The 22,765-nt window shown below is 35.0% G+C and overlaps 1 protein-coding gene across 14 annotated transcripts in view; it reads right to left on the minus strand.

Moving 5' to 3' along the window:
• The window catches only part of NCOR1 (nuclear receptor corepressor 1), a 185,883-nt gene that overhangs the window by 48,377 nt on the left and 114,741 nt on the right, over nt 1-22,765 (minus strand). For all 14 annotated transcript variants that reach the window (XM_037013092.2, XM_037013076.2, XM_037013058.2 and 11 more), the window contains 3 exons: nt 22,194-22,333; nt 14,992-15,118; nt 8,055-8,607 (listed from right to left, as the gene is read on the minus strand). In XM_037013092.2, coding sequence (XP_036868987.2) covers nt 8,055-8,607; nt 14,992-15,118; nt 22,194-22,333 — 820 coding nt within the window. The remainder of the gene's footprint in view (nt 1-8,054; nt 8,608-14,991; nt 15,119-22,193; nt 22,334-22,765) is intronic.

A 22,765-nucleotide genomic window follows, 5' to 3' on the forward strand; every position in this document is an offset into this window, starting at 1 on the left:
TCCTTCAATGTAGTTACACCTAATTCATAGAAACAAACTGAGAAAATCAAACAAAAGGAGGAGAGAGAGGAGTATGTTCCAACCAAGAGGGCAACACAACACCTCAGAAAAAAATAAATAAATAAAATGGAGGTAAGCAATTTACCTAATAATGAGTTGAAAGTAATAGTCATAAAGATGCTCACCAGACTGGAGAGAAGAGTGGATAAACTCAGTGAAACTTTAACAAAGAGATAGAATATATAAAAGAGCCAGTCAGAGCTGAAGAATACAATAACTGAAATGGAAAATACACTAGAGGGAATTAATAGATTAGAGGATGCAGAAGAATGGATCCGCAATTTGGAAGACAGCATTAATGGACAGCACCCAAGCTGAAAAGCAAAAAGAATTTTTTAAAATGAGGGTAGGTTAAGGGACCTCTGCAACAACATAAGCATACTTGATTCACATTACAGGGGTTGCAGAAGAAGAAGAGAGAGAAAGGGGCAGAAAACTTACTTGACTGAATAACAGCTGAAAACTTCCTTAACCTGGGTAGAAAGCACAGAGAGGCCCAATAAAGATGAACCCAAGGAGATCCACACTGAGACATATTATACTTAAAATGACAAAATCTGAAAAGATAGAATCTTAAAGGCAGCAAGAAAAAAAAAAAAGGAGTTACATACAAGGGCAACTCTGTTAGATTTTAAGATGATTTTCTAGCAGAAACTTTGCAGGCCAAAATAGAGTGGCATGATATATCTAAGGTGCTGAAAGGGAAAAAAAAAAAAAAAAAAAAAACATGCCACCAAGAATACTCTACCCAACCAGATTATCAATCAGAATTGAAGGAAAGATAAAAAAGATAAAGACAAAAATTGAAGGTAAGTTTCCCAAACAAAAGCTAGCCACACAAGAAATGTTTAAAAGGTCTTAAGTGGAAAAGAAAATGCTAGAAAAAGGAAAGAAAATATATGCAAGAAAAAATATCATTGGTAAAGACACTAACTTACCCACTTAAAAAGTTAACATGAAGGTTAAAAGACAAAAATAGCAAATCAACTGTAACTAAGTAGTTAAGCAATACACAAAACAAAAAGATGTCCAAAAATATGAAGGGGGAGAAAGAGAGAGTAAAAACAGTGCTTTTAGAATGTTTTTCAACTTCAGCTTAAAACAGAGTTCTATACATATAAGCCTCACAGGAATGATAAACCAAAAACTTATAATAGATACACAAAAAATAAAGAGAAAGCAACCTAAACATAAGACTAAAGAAAACCATGAAACCAAAAGGGAACAGACCAAGAGAAGAAGAAAGGAACAGAGAGGAACTACAAAAACAACCAGAAACAATAAAAATGGCAGTAAGTACATCCTTACCAATAATTACCTTAAATATAAATGAACTAAATGTTCCAAAGAAAAGACAGAGGGTGAATGAAGAGATTAAAAAAACAAGACCCACCTATATGCTGCCTATAAGAGACTTACTTGAGATCTAGAGATATATACAGACTGAAAGTGAAAGGATGGAAAAAGGTATTCCATGCAAATGAAAACAAAAAGAAAGCTGGTGTAACAATACTCATATCAGGCAAAACAGAATTTAAAGCAAAAACTGTAACAAGAGACAAGGGTGTTACATATGGTAATGTTACATTATATAAGGAGTCAATCCAACAAGAGAATATAACATTTGTGAATATATATGCACCCAACATAGGAGCACCTAAATATATAAAGCAAGTATTAACACATGTAAAGGGAGAGACTGTTAATATAGTAATAGTAGGTGGCTTTAACAGCCCACTTACATCAATGGATAGATCACCCAGAGAGAAAATCAGTAAGGAGACATTGGCCTTAAATGACAAATCAGACTGAATGGCCTTAATAGACATATACAGAACATTTCATCCAAGAACTACATAATACACACTCTTCTCAAGCACATACAGAATACACACTCTTCTCAAGCACACAACATTCTTCAGGATAGATCACGCTGGGCCACAAAACAAGTCTCAATAAATTAAAGAAGACTGAAATCATATCAAGCATCAAACACAATGGTATGAAACTAGATATCAATTACAACAAAAACTGGAAAACAAATGAACATGAAGACTAAACAACCAATGGGTCAACAAATATGTTTTTAAAAAATCAAAAATACCTTGCAAAAAAATGGAAACACAACTTTCCAAAATCTATGGGACACAGCAAAAGCATTTCTAAGAGGAAGTTCACAGCAACACAGGCCTGCCTCAAGAAACAAGAAAAATTCTGGATAAAGAAGATGTGGGACATATACACAATGGAATACTATTTAGCCATAAAAAGAAATCCTGCCATTTTCAACAATATGGATGGATTTAGAGGCTATTATGCTCAGTGAAATAAGCCAACTGAAGAAAAACTAATACCATATGATTTCACTATTTGTGGAGTATAAAAACAAAGCAAAACAGCAGGAGCAAAACAGCAGTAACTCATAAACACTGAGAAGGAACTAGTGGCTATCAAGGAGGAGGGGCTGAGGTGGGTTGTGGGGAAGTGTGAGGAGGATAAAGGGGCACAATAATTCTCAATTACACTATAAGTTGGTCATGGGGAAGGTAGTACAGCATGGAGAATATAGCCAATGATTCTGTAACATCTTTCTACATTGATAGATAGTAACCACACTAATGGGGGTGAGGATTTGATAATGTGGGTAACTGTTGAACCACACTGTATTGTACATCTGAAACCAACAAAGATTGTATATCAATGATACTTCAATAAAAAAAAAAGAAACAAGAAAAATCCCAACTAAACAATCTAATTTTTTATCTAAAGCAACTAGGAAAAGAAGAAAAATAAAGGCCTAAAGTTAGTAGAAAGAAGTAAGTGAAATAGAGATTTTACAAAAAATAGAAAGAAACTAAAAGCTTGTACTTTGAAAATATAAAATCAGTAAGCTTCTACCCAGATTCGTTAAGAAAAATACAGAGAGCTCAAATAAATAAAATCAGAAATAAAAGAGAAGTTACAAATGACACCAAAGAAATACAAAGGATTACAAGAGATCACTAAGAGCTATTATATGCCAACAAATTGGACAATGAAGCAGAAATGGATACGCTCCTAGAAACATACAACTTTCCAAAATCATAAAGAAATAGGATATCTGATCAGACTGATTTCAGTAATGAAACTAAGAAGTAATTAAAAAATTCCCCAAAAACTAAATGCAGGACCAAATGGCTTCAGAGGTGAATTCTACCCAACATTTAAGGAAAAGTTCTCAAATTATTCCAAATATTTGAAGAGGAATGAAGGCTTCCAAAATCATTTTTATGACTCTAGCATTTCCCGGATACCAAAACCAGACACCACAGAAAAAGAAAACTACAGGCCCAAATCCCTGATTAACATAGATGTGAAAAAGTCTCAACAAAATATCAGCAACCAAATTCAATGACATATTAAAAGGATCATACACAAGGATAAAGTAGGACTTCTCACTGGATGCAAGGATGGTTCAACATCTACCAATCAATCAACATGATACACCACATTAACAAAACAATGGATAAAAACCTTATGATCATTTCATGGGCAGTGACTTCAATGGGGCATGGTGGGTACTTGATAATATGGGTAAATGTGGTGACCACAATGTTTTCCATATGAAACCTTCGTAAGAGTGTATATCAATGATACCTTAATAAAAATAACACCTTATGATCATTTCAAAAGATGCACAAAATACATTTGACAAAATTCAACATCCATTCATGTTTCAAAAAATACAGAAGCAATGTATTTTAACATAATAAAGGCCATAGACAACAAACCCACAGCCAATATCATACTCAACAGTGAAAAGCTGAAAGCCTTTCCTCCAAGATCAGGAACAAGACAGGGTTGCACACTATTGCCACTTTTATTCAACATACTGGTAGAAGTCCTAACCACAGCAATTAGGAAAGAAAAAGAAATAAAAGGCATCCAAATTGGAAAGGAATAAGTAAAAGTGTCACTATTTGCCTGACATAATACTATATAGAGAAAACCCTTAAGACTCAACCCATGAACTATTAAAATAAATGAATTCAGAAAAGTCATTAGATACAAAATTAACATACAGAAATCAGTTGTTTCTTTACATTAATGAGCTATCAGAAAGAGAAATTAAGAAAATAATCCCATTTATAACTGTATCAGAGAGAGTAAAATACATGGGAATAAATTTAATCAAGGAGATGAAAGACCTACACTCTGAAAACTGTAATACGCTGATGAAAGAAACTGAAGGTGACACAAATAAATGGAAGATATTTCATGTTCATGGACTGGAAGTATTATTATTATTAAAATGTCCATAGTACTCAGAGCATGCTACAGATTAAATTCAATCCCTATCAAAATACCAACGGCATTTTTCAGAGAACTAGAACAAACAAATCCTAAAATTTGTTTGTATGGAGCCACAAAAGACCCCAAATAGCCAAAGCAACCCTGAGAAAGAACAAAGCTAGAGTGCTTACACTCCCTGGTTTCCAACTATACTACAAAGCTACAGTAAACAAAAGTGTAGTACTGGCACAAAAACAGACACACAGATGAAAAAAGAAGAATGGAGGCCTAAAAAAAGAAATACAACCATGCATATGTGGTCAATTAATCTTAGACAAAGGAAATAAGAATACACAATGGGGAAAAGACAATCTCGTCAATAAATACTGTTGAAAGAACTGGGTAGCTACATGTAGAAGAATGAAACTGGACCACTACCTTATACCATATATAAAAAGAAATTAAAAATGGATTAAAGACACGAATGTAAGACCTAAAACCACAAAACTCCTAAAAGAAAACATAGGCAGTATGCAATCTGACATTGGTCTTAGCAATATTTGTTTGGACCAGTCTCCTTGGTTAAGGGCGAAAAAAGCTAAAATAAACAAATGGGATAACATCAAACTAAAATGCTTTTACACAGTGAAGGAAACCATCAACAAAATGAAAAGGCAACCAATTAAGTGGGAGAAGATATTTGCAAATCATATATTTGATAAGGGGTTAATATCCAAAATACATAGAAAACTTACACAATTTGGCATCAAAAAAAATAGATAATCTAATTAAAAAATGGGCAGAGGGCTTAAATAGAAAACATACAGATGATCAAAAGGCACATGAAAACATGTTCAACATCACTAATCATCATGGAAATGCAAATTAAAACCACTATGAGATACACCCACCTACCTGTCAGATTGGCTATTATTAAAGAGACAAAAAATATTAAGTGTGGCAAGGATGTAGAGAAAAGGGAACCCTCGTACATTGTTGGTGGGAAGATAAGTCGGTGCAGCCACTATGGAAATTCCTCAAAAAATTAAAAATAAAATTACAATATGACACAGCAATTCCACTTCTGGGTATTTATCTGAAGAAAACATCCTTATGTTCACTTCATCTATTTATAATACTGATGATATGGAAGCAATCTAAGTATTCATTAATAAATGAATGGATAAAGACAATGTGTGTGCGTGGTATATATACTGCCATGGAACATTACTCAGCTATAAAAAAGAATGAAAACCTACTGTTTCCAACAACATGGATGGACCCAGAGGCCATTATGCTAAGTGAAATAAGTCAAACAGAGAAAGACAAATACCATGATTTCACTTGTATGCAAAATCTAAAAAAACAAAATAGAAACAGACTCATAGATACAGGAAACAAACTATTGGTTACCAGAGAGGGGAGGAGTCGGGGGGAACAGGCCAAACAGGTGTTAAGAGGTACAAACTACCAATTAAAAAATAAATAAGTCATGGGGGATGTAATGTACAGCATAGGGAATATAGCCAGTGATATTGTAAAAAACTTTGTATGGTAACAGATGGTGACTAGACTTATTGTGAAAAGCATTTCATAACATATAAAAATATCAAATCATTGTACATACAACTGAAACTAAGAGGATACTAAGTAGATTAAACTTAAAATTTTTTTTAATGGTGCAAAAAAGAAAAAGTTGAATTTTGTTTCTGATTAAGTGGCTTAATCTAATTCATTTCTAGAATTTGCATGAACCAACTTTCTATTGTGATTCTAGGTGAGATTCCAATTTCTTTCAAGGAAAGGAAATACCCAAGAAATTATATATATTAAATAAAGCAGTATCTATTCCCATAAAATATGTAAAACTTCTAATTTTTATAAGAACCATAAAGAGATGAGATATTTTCATATTATAGTATTTTTAAAACACAAATATGAAAACTATTTTCACTTATTAAAAAAAGTGGTCATCATAATTACCATTAACTTTTACTTAAATTATGCTTTCTAATTCTATTTTGAGAGCACCTGACATATTTCTACTCTTGGCATTTTCTTACATCTAGTATACAGGTGCAGCAGGCTTTGCTTTGAGTCCATACTATCTTCCAGCAAATAACGCTGGGGCCAACGCCTCTTGCCTCCATCTTCATCACCACATCAGAGTGCTTCCATTACCAGGAAGGGCAGTCATCTGTGGTTTAGCTCATAACTTTGTTAGCTGAAATCCCCTTTTCTGCTATCCATAATGGTAACATGTAACAGTGGATGCAGAAAAAAAATATTTCATTAAAAATCTTATCATTAAAAAACACTTGTTCCATAAAACTCTTAGAAGAAAACATAGGCAAAAATCTCTTGGACATAAACATGAGTGACCTCATCATGAACATATCTCCACAGGCAAGGGAAACAAAAGCAAAAATGAACAAGTGGGACTATATCAAACTGAAAAGCTTCTGTACAGCAAAGGACACCATCAATAGAACAAAAAGGCATCCTACAGTATGGGAGAATATATTCATAAATGACAGATCCAATAAAGGGCTGACATCCAAAATATATAAAGAGCTCACCCACCTCAACAAACAAAAAGCAAATAATCTAATTAAAAAATGGGCACAGGATCTGAACAGACACTTCTCCAAAGAAAAATTCAGATGACCAACAGGCACATGAAAAGATGCTCCACATGCTAGTCATCAGAGAAATGCAAATTAAAACCACAATGAGATATCACCTCACACCAGTAAGGGTGGCCCCCGTCCAAAAGACAACAACAACAAATGTTGGTGAGGTTGTGGAGAAAGCGGAACCCTCCTACACTGCTGGTGGGAATGTAAACTAATTCAATCATTGTGGAAAGCAGTATGGAGGTTCCTCAAAAAGCTCAAAATAGAAATACCATTTGACCCATCCACTCCTAGGAATTTACCCTAAGAATGCAGCAGCCCAGTTTGAAAAAGACATATGCACCCCTATGTTTATCGCAGCACTATTTACAATAGCCAAGAAATGGAAGCAACCTAAGTGTCCATCAGTAGATGAATGGATAAAGAAGATGTAGTACATATACACAATGGAATATTATTCAGCCATAAAAAGAAAACAAATCCTACCACTTGCAACAACATGGATGGAGCTAGAGGGTATTATGTGCACTGAAACAAGCCAGGCAGAAAAAGACAAGTATCAAATGATTTCACTCATCTGTGGAGTATAAGAACAAAGAAAAAAACTGAAGGAACAAAACAACAGCAGAACCCAAGAATGGACTAACAGTTACCAAAGGGAAAGGGACTGGGGAGGATGGGTGGGAAGGGAGGGATAGGGGGAAAAAAAAGAGGGCATTACTATTAGCAGACATAATGTCGGGCGGAGGGGGGGGCGGCGGGGAGGGCTGTACAACACAGAGAAGACAAGTAGTGATTCTACAGCATCTTCCTACGCTGATGGACAGTGACTGTAATGGGGTATGTGGGGTGGACTTGGTGATGGGGGGGGGGGGTCTAGTAAACATAATGTTCCTTGTGTAATTGTAGATTAATGATACCAAAATAAAATAAAAAAAACTTGTTCTTCATTACTTAAATAGATGAACAGTATGATAATCCAAAATTAAAAGCATACAGACTACCTTTAGCTTGCCCATTATTATACAGAGGTAATCTCAGCAGCCAGAGTAAAGAATAGGGCAATATGTAAGGAATAAATCTCACCTCTGCCTCTCAGGCTCTCCATCCACATCTTCATCAGCACTGCAGGTGGCACTGGAATCATTGTCCGACTGGGGCTCAGGCCTTTGGGCATTTATTTGCTGAGGCACCACCAAATCTTCATCTCTAGGCTCTGTCATCTCACTGCCTCTTTCAAGGTCTCTATCTTTGGCATCACCTTCAACTTTAGATGGAGTGTTTTCTGACACCCTCATTTCAACATCTACAGAGTCTGCTTTGGTAGTTGCAGGGAGATCAAGAACAGAAGTCACTTCAGTACTGAGATCCTGATGTTCAACGTCCATCGGCTCCGCTGTCTCAACAGTGATGCTGTCATTCCCCGGAGTCTCCATGCTGTCACTTTCAGCTGGTTTTGCACTTGGGACTGTGGAGGAAGGAGACGTGCTAGGTGCAGTCTCAGAGGTGGATTCGAGCTCAGTCACAGGTTCAGTGCTTCCTCGAGAAGTTGCATTTTCAGTGTTATCTTCGCTGGGCTTGACAGCTTCAACTGGTGAAGGAGAAGGAGCACTTTCTGTATCAGAACTATTTTCAGCACCTTAAAGATAATGATACAGCATAAAAATCTGATAATGAACATGTTTTCAGTGGTGACAAGAGGCCATGCTTGAAAGTAGTTGTTTATGATGAACTATCCTCCTTTGGTGACCTCACTGATATTACAGTCACCAGGAAAGCTAGTTTTCTATAGAGTATGAAAGGGAAAGATCAAATTGTCTTGACTTTCTCAAACTGAAAGCACCAAAGTTTTTAATGTCTAAAAATAATTTATATGAAATTTGAAAAATGGAGAAAGAAGGAAAAACAAAATGAAACAAAAGCCCTTCCCATAGTGGTAATATTCTGTTTTATTTCTATGAGCTTGTTTCTGTGTTTTTCTTCTTACCCAGGAGAACTGATACTCTAGAACAGCACTGTCCAACAGAACATAATGCAACTAACATCTGTAATTTAAATTTTTCTGGTGGCCATGTTTAAAACATAAAAAGAGGTAAGTAAAACTTTAACAATATATTTCACTTAACCCAATATGCCCAAAATATTATCATTTTAACATATTATCAATATAGAAAACTAGTAATATTTTACCTTTTTTGGTACTAAATCTTCAAACTGATTGTATTTTACATTTTCAGCACATCCCAACTTGGATTAGTCACATTTCAAGAGCTCAATAACCACATGTGTCTAGAAGCTACCACAATGGACAGCAACTCTCTAGAATACATTGATTTTTAATTCACTGTTGTAACACTGGTCTTTCCCTATATTGTTTATATCATTTTATAAATGTAATTTTAGTGCTTTGACATCTTTACCTAGGTGTTTCAAAGGAATCACAAAATCGTTACGTCAACACTCCCAAATCAGGTTCTTTTCTTGTGTTTACTATCTAATTAAGCAAAGTAGGGGTCATTTAAACTCTGCTCTCATTTATCTCCACATCCTTCCTGGGTAAGTCTCAAAGATCTCTCTAAGAATATCCCCTGAATCCATACATTTTCTGTTTAAATCCACAACTGCTACTCTAGTCTAAAAACAACTCTTCTCATCTTCCACCTCAGACCATTCTCTACAAAAATGACAGAGCCTTTTAAAAGCCAAATCTTACCAAAACTCAGACTCTCTTCCTTTCTCCTTCCCCCCTACCCCAACCCCTTCATTTTCCATTAAAACATTTCAATAACCTTCACTACTCAGGATAAAGTTCTAAAATTCTGAGTATGACCTTATTCCAAGGCCCAGACTGGTGGGCCCCTGCCAGCCCTTCCAGCTTTATCTTGTACCCTGTATTCTCTCAGTATTCCATTATCACTGGCCTTTCAGTTTTGTGAATGCCCCCTGCATCATCTACCATAAACTTCATACATCCCATTCACTCTTACTAAAAGGCTCTTCCATCTACTTTTCCTTTGGATATTAGAGCAACTATTACATGCTCAAAAAAAAACAAACAAACACCTATCATTTCCTTAACCAAGTTTAGTTTTGCTACTAGGCTCTTATAGCACATGTACTGGTTACAGTTATAATTTTACATTTATGCACAATTATTTGAATTCCAGCTATTGCTTCTACTACACTATGAACACTTACGGGTAGGGATTACATATTTTGCTTACTTAAATCTAAGTAACAAGCACTGTGTGTGGTACACAGTAGACTCAAATACTTGCTGAAGGTTAAAATGAATGAATGGTTATGCATAAGTCTTAAATTTACTTCACATTCCCTTCTTATTGAATCCTTGATGTAATTCCAATTTGCCAGTTATAAATATAGCATACAGAGATGTTCACTGAACCATTGTTTTTAAATTATTTTCTTAAAAGAGACTAAGAAACACAAAAATTTAAATCTCCCTAAAATTAATATGTATACTTCCAATGAGAATCCCAATGGTTTCTAAGAAAAATTTCTTAAGCTAGATAAACCAACTTATAATTTATATGAAAGAGAGTAAGTCCCTAAGAAAATCCAAGAATATTATGAAACCTACCAGAGTGAGAGAGAGGTGCCTCTCCAGATATTCAAACTTTCTATAAAGTCAATGTCATATAATGTTTGGAACTGCCTTAGTGATAGACAAATCAGTGGTCCAGAAAAGTGTCTAGGAATAGATCCTAATGCAAACAGGAAATTAATATATATAGAAATTGATACTTAAATCATTAGGTAAAGGATAATTTAATAAACTAGCACTTTTAGAATTGCCTCTGGAAGAAAAATGTGGACCTTTTGGAAGAAAAGCTAGCTTACACAATACAGAAAAATAATTCCAAATGGAATAAAGATTTTTTAAACTTTTACAAGACAATATAGGGCAAGATATGTATAATCTCAGGAGGTATTCAAAGGTATAAATATACCATTTCAATAGAAAACAGCGAAGTAAGACTTAAATAACCATATGGGAAAAAGTACTTTTAACATATAACATAATATTTTAAAATCCTATAGACTCATTATTTCATTTATTCAAATACATACTAAATACTACTGTGTGGGGAGCAATTTAAGGTACTGGTAACACAGTAGTAAAAAAAAAAACTACATTCAAATCGAGCTGATGTTTTAGTGTAAAATAGACAATCAACAATAAATACGTAATACATCGGTAGTAATAAGTGCAGTGAAGAAATCAAAGCTGGGAATCCAGTGAGTAAGGGTGTATTATAAAGGTAAGGTGATGTTTCAACAGAGGCCTGAAGGAAATGAGAGAATGGGCTATAGGTACATCTTGGGGAGGAGCAGTCCAGGTATAGATATTAGCCTGTGCAAAAGCACCTGAAGTAGGGGGTTGCTAAACTCGGGAACAGCAAAGAGGACAGCACGGTTAGAACAGAGTGAGTGATCACCTCATACCTTTAAGAATGACTAGTATCCAAAAGATAAGAAATAAATACTGGTGAGGATGTGGAGAAAAGGGAACCCTCATCCACTATTGGTGGGCATGTAAACTGGCAAAGCCACTTTGGAAAACAGTATGGAGGCTCCTCAAAATATTAAAAATAGATATACCATATGATCCTGGAATTCTACTGATGGGCAAATATCTGAAGGAAACAAAAGCACAACTCAAGAAGATACATTCATTGCAGCATTATTTACAACAGTGAAGACATGGAAGCAACCTAGTATCTATCAAGGGATAAACAGACACAGAAAATCCGGGGGGGGGGGGGGGGGTGTATACATACAAAATGGAATCTGTCATTTATGACAATATGGTGGACCTAAGTGAAGTAAATCAGGCAGAGGACAAATACTGCATGAACTTACTTATATGTGGAATCTTAAAACAAAACTGAATGCAGAGATACAGAGAACAGATTGGTGACTGCCAGAGGCAGGGCAGGGCCTGGTGGGGATGGAATGGTGAAGTGGGTCAAAAGGTACAAACATCCAGTTAAAATAAATAAGTCCTGGGGATGCAATGTACAGCATGGTGACTAGTTACCAATATTGTACCACATACTTGAAAGTTGTAAAGAGAGTAAACCTTAACAGTTCTTAAAAAATTCTGTAACTATGTGTGGTGACAGATGTTAATTATTAATTAGACTTATTATGGTTATCATTTTGCAATATATGGAATATCGAAAGACTATGTCATACGCCTAAAACTAATATGTCAATTATATCTCAACAACACCAACCACCACCAACAAATATAAGAGTGAGCAAGCAGGAAAATGGTTTGCAAAATGGTCACAGAAGTATAGGGGTCAGTCCATGTAGGGCCTCATGAGTGTAAACAGAAAAGTTGACACTTGCTGATGGACAATAAGTGAGGTATGAGAGTTACCAAAGTACCATTTACTGACCTAGGAAAAAACTGGAGGGAAAAGTAAGTTGTGTGTGGTGGTGGGGAAACAAAAGTTTGCTTTAGATGTTAGGTTTGCGATGGCTTTTAGGCATCCAAATGGAAATGTTAAGTGGGCAGTTAGATATATGAGCCTGGAGGTCAGATGAGAGTTCAAATCTCAAAAATAAAAACAAAATCAAGACAAGGCACAAACAAAAACTCAGGAAAGAACTCACACATAGTAAGGTCTTAATATATGGTAGCAATTACTGTTAATGATACATGGATACTACCAAAATGTTGAAAAGCTAGTAACAAAAAGCCTGACTTCATCTTTATTTCTGTTTATATAGTGATGGAAAGTCTCAAATCCAACAGCAAATTAACAAGTCACTTATCATCAGAATATTGGAAGACACATTCGTGATTATGCAGCAGATGATATCATTTGACATAAACACTTTTTCAATTATTTTCTTCCTGTAAGTCATAAATGAATAGCAATATTTCCACAGCATAATGCTTCACAAAGCACCAGCCAAATCTGAGTGGTTTTTTTTCTTTTTCCCTATAGAAAAACCTTAACAAATGACTTAGAACAAGAGAACAAGTACAAATCCAAATTTGGTAAGGTTTCAGTCTTTCTAACTTAACTGTTCTAATAGCGAAAGGTATGCACACAATCAGGGGTATGTTTTAGGGAAACAGACATGGACACTTCTCTGAAGCAGCTGCCTGCATCTCTCATGGATAAGAGTCTTGCCACACAATAAATGGCCAATCTTGAATGACTCCTAAGGTTAACAGTACGCATAAAATCACAGGTCACATAAATTGCACTGTACTTTTTCTTCAACACTTTCCAAACGAAGTTAAAATCAAAAGGAAATGAAGACCCCACAAATCTAGTGCTGTGTTCATTTCCCATTAATATCTCATCTGACCTTAATTACCTCAATAAACTTATTTATAAACTTACAAATGACTTTATTAACCTTATTTGACAATTTGAAAAAAGCTTCACACTAAGACAAAGTAAAAGAAAGAAAACAGAAGGAAAAAAATCACTTAATTGGTGCCCAGTTTTTGAGAATCTGGTAGCTCATGCATGGATAGGCTTCTCTGTACTGAAATAAATACATGAATGACAATTAGGCTGTGGGCTTTTTAATGTACTGAATTATATTCCCTCCTCCCCTAACTTTATGTTGAAGCCCTAAGCCCCAATGTAACTGTATTTGGAGAAAGTGCCTTTAAGGAGGTAAAGGTAAATGACATCACAGGGTGGGGCCCTAATCCCATAAGACTGGTGTCTTTATAAGAAGAGAAAGTGACACCAAGAGCACATGTGCACACAGGGAAACCATGTGAAGACAAAGGAGAAGGCAGACATCTGCAAACCAGAAAGGTTTACCAGAAACCAATCCTGTTGGCACCTTGATCTTGCACTTCTAGTCTCCAGAACTTTAAGAAAACAAATTCCTGTTTTTAAACCACCCAGTCTAAGGTATTCTGTTCTGGCAGCCCAAGCACACTAACACAAGCTTCATGTAAATTTACAACTCAGGGAATACTAACTACCAGCTACAAACCTACTTAGACCTCTTTAAAAGTACCATGAGCATACCAACCTGCCTTTGACTGCTTGCAGCACTCTTACACTACCCCAGGGCAAGCATGTGCCAATATTCTCTTTTTTCTTGTACCACTGACCTCATTTTTCACAAAGCTCAGAGAAAAAAAGTTTACTTCCTGTTCAAAGTCAAAACCATTTCAAGACAACTTTTAAGTTTAAAGGCCAACAACATTTACAAAAAAAATTAAATCTGGTAGTTCTAAAACTCCTAAAAGATACAGAACATCCTGAGTGTAAAACAAAAGAGCATACAAAGGAAAATAACAGCTCTAATTACATACAAAGTTTAAACTCTGGTAATTCAAAGATAAAAGGTGAATGAGATGAAGAAAAATACTTGCAAATACAAAACATGAACATACTTAAGACATAGAAAGAGTTACTAAAATTATTGTGGAAATCCACAGAAACTTTGCTGCAATAAAAATTGGAATGAATTTAGGTACCTTTTCTTTCTTTAGCAAAAACTCAAGAAAATGTTTACTTTTTCAGAAGTAAATTGCATTAACTTGCTCAAGCAACAAAAAGGACTTTCAATTATTTTCTTACGTTTCTTGGGTTGCCATCCTCCAGAGTCATTAATTCTTTTTACATGAAAACATAAATATGACATAGCTAAGTCTTTGCAAAAATTAAACTCAATGCAATAAAATAAAGAGGGAAACATAACTGATAATACCAACTGAACAAAGGTGGCAATGATACAGAAGCACAAATACTTTAATATTGGCACTGAGTGTCTGAAGTGGGACTGACATTTTTCAAGATCTGCTTTTAGCACCTGGACTATCTCAAGTGCCACATAAACATTCGTTAACTGAAAGAATATATACACTGTGTTCAAGTTTAAAGTCTCTTTGTCATGAAAACACTGATAAGCTATTTCTTTAATGACGCAATTCCTAGTAAAATGACTAAGCTAAAAATTACATATTTGGGCTAGCAAAGTCACAGTTAAATTTAAGATTCTAAGATACCTTCACTGTCTTCTGGATTTTCGTCTTCATTGGAGGCTTCAATATCTTCATCCTCCTGAGCAGAAACAGTGGAAGCTACACTTTCACATTGAGACACATCTCTCTCTTCACGAGGCTTCCGTGAAGTCTAAAGGAGTAAAAAATGTTCCAATTATTTATGATTTAAATAACTAAAAGGAAAAAGACAAATCTTTTCATATCTGAAATAATGTAGAACACATACACACACAGCAGCATGTGGTATGGTTAAAGTACAGCTATTTCTAGGTAACCACTACCTAACTGGCATTTTTGTGTAGATGCACTGTTTTACCAAACTGATCAAAAGTTACATCTGTACATTTTTGGAACCACTCATCACTATACATATACATATAGCCAAAATCCACAAAACTCATTTAGTTTTTTCTAATAACAACATATACCTTTACAAATGCACTGGAATATGGAAGACACAGATAATTAATTATGTTAGGGAAAACAATAATCGCTCATAATCTTAACAGCTAACAATTCTAAGTACACTGGTACTCTTCCTTTCGGTCTTTTCTCGGCCAATACATACATATCAGTGTTTATATATATAAAGAAAACAAGGATGGCCCTAATAGTTATATATATTACTTCTTTTAACCTAATATAATATTGAACTGAACAAACCCTTACATTATAAATTCTTCAAAATTATTATTTTTATTAACAATTCCATAAAAACACTCCATACCAATATATATTTAAAATTTTCTATTTTAAGGCATTGAGGTAATTTTCAACTTTTGGTATTGTTAATAATGCTAGAATAACCCTTCTTCACTAAAATTAAAAAGTAAGTGATTTCATAGGCATTGGTGTTACCAATCATCATCAGTATTACTGAATCTTTTACTATTAATGAGGACACATTCCTTTTTCTTTCTTTTTTAATAGGATTTTTCCCTTCTGCAAACTATGTGTTTATGTAAAATTGATCATTCTTCTACTGGGGTCACATATCTCTAATAAGAGTCTGTGTGTACATATTTAAATGTAAGACATTATTAGCTATTTATTATAATCTTAAATTGCTGAATAGAAGATTTAAAGTCTCCAGTGCTTGCAGACTCAAGTATTCCAGCTCTGGCAACTCTCTGTTTTATGACTCTTACACTGCCCAAATTTCAATAGACTTCAGATGTAGGCCTCTCCCAGGGAGATCCTCAGAGAGAGGAAAAGAAATTATTTTTAAACGGTCAAAAACTACCCAAATACTTATTATTATTACTGTAATCTAGATATGAATATGCTATTTAGGATTCAGTCTTAAAGCACTAATTGATCAAGAGAAAAAAAATCATCTTCCAACATCAGAATCACAGAACTAGGTGAAATTCTGGAGGCTAAAAAAAATCCATCCCTAAGTTCCCAGCAGGAATACAAGGGAAGAATTCTCAGGTCACACTTTTAAAAGAGCTTTCAGATGACTCCATAAGTGCTATAATTTTTAAGGCATAAGATAACAGCTATTTTATTGATTTTTCCAGTCCCCAACCTATATCCCTCCTTTTCCAAACCCACTGTTTGGTAGTTCAACTACTAATTACAGAAGAGCCAATGTTTTACCACTACTATGTAACATTCCTCTCTTCACATGCAATAATCATCAACATTTCCAAGCATTTTCTTTACTACATGATAAAATTCATTAATTTGTGGTGTAATAATTGAAATACAGGAAGGGAACACCTATATATCTTCCAATGAGTTTTAACATGTTAGACATCTTGTCATGTTTTCTTGAGATTTTTTTTAAATGAATAAAACACTAGATAAATTGTAGCCTGATGTCCCTGTTGTTTCAACTGTAATTAAAATGATTACAAAAAGAAGTTTTTAAGATTTTATGTATGTATTGACTTCTCTGACACATATACACACACACGCTGGATGTTTCTGTGCAGGTGACACACACACACACCATCTCTGGAGAACCCTGACTTATATATAATGTTTATCTTTTAAAGACATGTCTAATTGATTCTTTAATTGTCTAGGTACTATCTGGTGCTGCCTGGTTTCTGCCCTCAGTAGATATTTTGTTATTTTCTTTCCTTTAGTTTTTAGGCTCTACAGTACATTTTTAACTTTCACATTATTTTTAACCTAAAAGCTCTTGTATACATAACTTCTTAAATCAGTCAATGTTATACTTCATAAATTTATATGTTCAATCTTAACAAGTTTAAATAACTGCTCTTCTATCAACCATTCTGTCATTCTTTAATGATTCTAAACTCTTTGGTCTAAGGACACTATTAAAAAGTATTCAAGACCCTAAAGACTTTTTGTACATAAGTTATATATACACTGATATATACCATATTAGAAATTAAAACTGAGAAACACTTAAAATATTTAATTTAAAAGTAACAATAATAAACCTATTACATATCAACATAAAGAAGATATTTTTTAATAAAAAATAACTACTTTCTGACATAAGCAGAATTAGAAATGAGAAAGGAAAAATTACTACAGACACCACAGAAATACGAAGAATTATGAGAGAATACTATGAAAAATTATATGGTAACAAACTGGATTACCGAGAAGAAATGGACAACTTTCTAGAAAAATATAACCTTCCAAGGCTGACACAGAAAGAAACAGAAAATTTGAATAGACCGATTACCAGCAAATAAATTGAACAGGTAATCAAAAAACTATACCTAAGAACAAAACTCCTGGACCAGATGGTTTCACTGATGAATTTTATCAAACACTTAGTGAAGACCTAATACCCATCTTCCTTTAAAGTTTTCCAAAAAGAAGAAGAGGAGGGAAGACTCCCGAACTCATTCTACAACACCAACATCACTCTAATACCAAAACCGGGTAAAAAGAAAATTGCAGACCAATATGCCTGACGGCCACAGATGCAAAAATACTCAACAAAATATTAGCAAACTGAATTAAAAAATACATCAAAAAGATATCCATCATGATCAAGTGGGATTCATCTCAGGGATGCAAAGATGGTACAACATTTGAAAATCCATCAACATCATCCACCACATCAACAAAAAGAAGGACAAAAACCACATGATCATCTCTACAGATGCTGAAAAAGCATTCAACAAAATTCAACATCCATTCATGATAAAAACTCTCAACAAAATGGGTACAGAGTAGAGGGCAAGTACCTCAACATAATAAAGGCCATATATGACAAACCCACAGCCAACACAATACTTAACAGTGAGAAACTGAACGCTTTTCCTTCAAGATCAGAAACAGGACAAGAATGCCCACTCTCCCCACTTTTATTCAACATAGTTCTAGAGGTCCTAGCCATGATAATCAGACAACACAAAGAAATAAAAGGCATCCAGATAGGTAAGGAGGAAGTCAAACTGTCCCTGTTTGCAGATGACATGATATTGTACATGAAAAACCCTAAAGAATTCACCCCAAACCTACTAGACCTAATATCTGAGTTCAGTAAAGTTGCGGGATACAAAATTAATATACAGGAATCTGCTGCATTCCTATACTCTAACAATGAACTAACAGAAAGAGAAATCAGGAAAACAATTCCATTCACAATTGCATTAAAAAGAATAAAATACCTAGGAATAAACCAAACCAAGGAAGTGAAAGACTTATACTCTGGAAACTACAAGACACTCATGAGAGAAAAGAAAGAAGAAACCAATAAATGGAAACACATCCCATGCTCATGGATAGGAAGAATTAATACTGTCAAAATGGCCATACTGCCTAAAGCAATCTACAGATTCAGCACAATTCCTACCAAAATACCAACAGTGTTCTTCAATGAACTGGAGCAATTAGGTCTAAAATTCATATGGAACCACAAAAGATCCCGAAGAGCCAAAGCAATCCTGAGAAGGAAGAATAAACCGAGGGGAATTACACTCCTTGACTTCAAGCTCTACTACAAAGCCACAGTAATCAAGACAATTTGGCACTGGCACAAGAACAGACCCATAGACCAGTGGAACAGAATAGAGAACCCAGATATAAACCCAAGCATATATGGTGAATTAATATACGATAAAGGAGCCATGGACATACAATGGAGAAATGACCTCTTCAACAGCTGGTGTTGGCAAAACTGGACAGCTACATGCAAGAGAATGAAACTGGATTATTGTTTAACCCCATACACAAAAGTAAACTCAAAATGGATCAAAGACCTGAATGTAAGTCATGAAACCATAACACTCTTAGAAAAAAACATAGGCAAAAATCTCTTGGACATAAACATGAGTGACTTCTTCATGAACATATCTCCACAGGCAAGGGAAACAAAAGCAAAAATGAACAACTGGGACTATATCAAGCTGAAAAGCTTCTGTACAGCAAAGGACACCATCAGTAGAATAAGAAGGCATCCTACAGTATGGGAGAATATATTCATAAATGATATATCTGATAAGGGGTTGACATCCAAATTATATAAAGAACTCATGCACCTCAACAAATAAAAAGCAAATAATCCAATTAAAAAATGGGCAAGGGATCTGAACAGATACTTCTCCAAAGACGAAATTCAGATGGCCAACAGACACAGGAAAAGATGCTCCACATCGCTAATCATCACAGTGAAATGCAAATTAAAACCCCAATGAGATATCACCTCACAACAGTTAGGATGGCCAACACCCAAAAGACAAAGAACAACATATGTTGGCAAGGATGTGAAGAAAGGGGAACCCTCCTACATTGCTGGTAGGAATGTAAATTAGTTCAATCACTGTGGAAAGCATTATGGTGCTTCCTCAAAAAACTCAAAATAGAAATATTATTTGACCCAGGAATTCCACTCCTAGGAATTTACCCTAAGAATGCAGCAGCCCAGTTTGAAAAAGACATATGCACCCCTATGTTTATCGCAGCACTATTTACAATAGCCAAGAAATGGAAGCAAACCTAAGTGTCTATCAGGAGATGAATGGATAAAGATGTGATACATATACATAATGGAATATTATTCAGCCATAAGAAGCAAACAAATCCTACCATTTGCAACAACATGAATAGAGCTACAGGGTATTATGCTCAGTGAAACGAGCCAGGCAGAGAAAGACAAGTACCAATGATTTCACTCATATGTGGAATATAAGAACAAAGAAAAACTGAAGGAACAAAATAGTAGCAGAATCACAGAACCCAAGAATGGACTAACAGTTACCAAAGGGAAAGGGACTGGGGAGGATGGGTGGGAAGGAAGGGATAAGGGAGGGGGGAAAAAGAAAGAGGACATTACGATTAGCATGTATAATGTGCGGAGGGTGGGGGGCACGGGCAGGGCTCAGGAACACAGAGAAGACAAGTAGTGATTTTACCACATCTTAGTACACTGATGGACAGTGACTGTAATGGGGGTTTGTGGGGAGGACTTGGTAATGGGGGGAGTCTAGTAAACATAATGTTCTTCATGTAATTGTAGATTAATGATACCAAAATAATAATAATAATAATAATAATAATAATAATAATAATACAATTAAAAAAAAAAAACTCCTAGAAGACAACATAGGCAAAAATCTCCTGAACATAAGCATGAGCAACTTCTTCCTTAACGCACCTCCTCGAGCAAGGGAAAGAAAAGCAAAAATTGACTCATGGGACTACATCAAACTAAAAAGTTTCTGTACAGCAAAGGACGCCATCAACAGAAGAAAAAGGCATCGTACAGTATGGGAGAATATATTTGTAAACAACATATCTGATAAGGGGTTAACATCCAAAATATATAAAGAACTCACATGCTCTAACACCAAAAAACCAAATGACCCAATTAAAAAGTGGGCAGAGGATATGAAGAGACAGTTCTCCAAAGAAGAAATTCAGATGGCCAGCAAGCTCATGAAAAGATGCTCCACATCACTAATCACCAGGGAAATACAAATTAAAACCACAATGAAATATCACTGCATACCAGTAATGATGGCCAGTACTGAAAAGACTAAGAACAACAAATGCTGATGAGGATGCAAGGAAAGGGCAACCCTCGTACCATTGTAGAAAGCAATATGGAGGTTTCTCAAAAACTAAAAAGAGAAATACAACTGACCCAGGAATCCCACTCCTAGCAATTTACCCAAAGAATAGAAGTTCTTAGATTCAAAAAGACATATGCACCCCTATGTGTATTGCAGCACTATTTACAACAGCCAAGATATGGAAGCAACCTAAGTGTCCATCCATAGACGAATGGATAAAGAAAATGTGGTACATATACACAATGGAATATATTCAACCATAAGAAAGAAACAAATCCTACCATTTGCAACAACATGGATGAAGCTGGAGCATATTATTATGCTCAGTGAAATAAGCCAGGTGGAGTAAGACAAGTGCCAAATGATTTCCCTCATTTGTGGAGTATCACAATGAAGCAAAACTGAAGGAACAAAACAGCAGCAAATTCAGAGACTCCAAGAAGGGATTGGTGGTTACCAAACGGGAGGGGTATGGTAGAGTGGGTGGGGAGGGATGGAGAAGGGGATTGAGGGGTATTATGATTGGCACACATGGTGTGGGGGTTCACAGGGAAGACAGTGTAGCACAGAGAAGGCTAATAGCGAATCTGTGGCATCTTACTAAACTAATGGACAGTGACTGTATTGGGGTATTGGGGGAGGGGGGTCTTGATAATATGGGTGAATTAGTAACCACATTTTTTTTCATGCAAAGAATTCATAAGAGTGTATATCAATAATATCTTAATAAAAAGAAAGAAAGTAGTTTGACTGGATGGAACTCTCAAAGAGCTCTGTGGAGACACCGGAAATTCCATGTTAAAGAATTTTCAATAATCTTATACTTTCCTGTTTTAATACTTAGCCCCTGGAATCTTTTTGAGAAAATGGCTTTTAATATGACAATCAAGTAACTTAACATGGTCAACAGAACTCCAACTAAAATTTTCAATTGAAACTCCAAAATGCTTGTATTTTTCAAATCCAATCTCCAGTAACTCAGTAGTACTGAATTTCCATTACTACTAAAACAAACTTTACTTCATGGGCAGCAAACAGAGAAATAGTCAACTTGTGCCAAGGTACTAGCATATCCTTCACAGGTAAATTTGATAAATAAAAATACAAGACACAATATTTGAAGTCCAAAAAAAAAACAAATGTTAAATGAAAAACAGTTAAGCAAACAATTCACCACCTCCAATATATACTCACCTTCTGTTTATGCTGCTGCAAGAGGTTGTCAAGATTATGTCGCCTTTTATAGTTAAAATAGAAGTTTTTACATTGAGCTTCACTTTTAGTTCCCACCATTTTGGCAATTGCTGCCCAGTTACGACCATGTTCTACTAGACCTATATTTTTAAAACAGACAAACATTAATTGAGCTAAAGTAAACAAGAGGAATAATTAAGATCAATATTGTATTCACAATCATTAACACTAATTGTTTTCAATTATTTATTTAGCACATATTTAACAATTTATAGGAAAACATCAGTTTTTCAAGGTTACTACAAGTAGCTTCCTTAATAATGGTAACTGGAAAGTCATTTCCAATCTTGCCTAATATGTAAATAAAGATGAAAGGAGCAGTGAAGGAAAGCCACATGGATGTCTGTTTACCCAAAAAGATCACTTCATGATATAACTAAGATACAGTAGATTTACTTCACCATGACATTTCAATGATCAGATGGGAATGTGACTCTTTCATAAAATTATAAATGTAATCCTGACAAATCACAAATTTGCTAGTTATTGCAAAATGTACTTCAAACAGAAAT

This window comes from Manis javanica, chromosome 4, assembly GCF_040802235.1.
Source record: "Manis javanica isolate MJ-LG chromosome 4, MJ_LKY, whole genome shotgun sequence".
Taxonomy (NCBI): domain Eukaryota; kingdom Metazoa; phylum Chordata; class Mammalia; order Pholidota; family Manidae; genus Manis; species Manis javanica.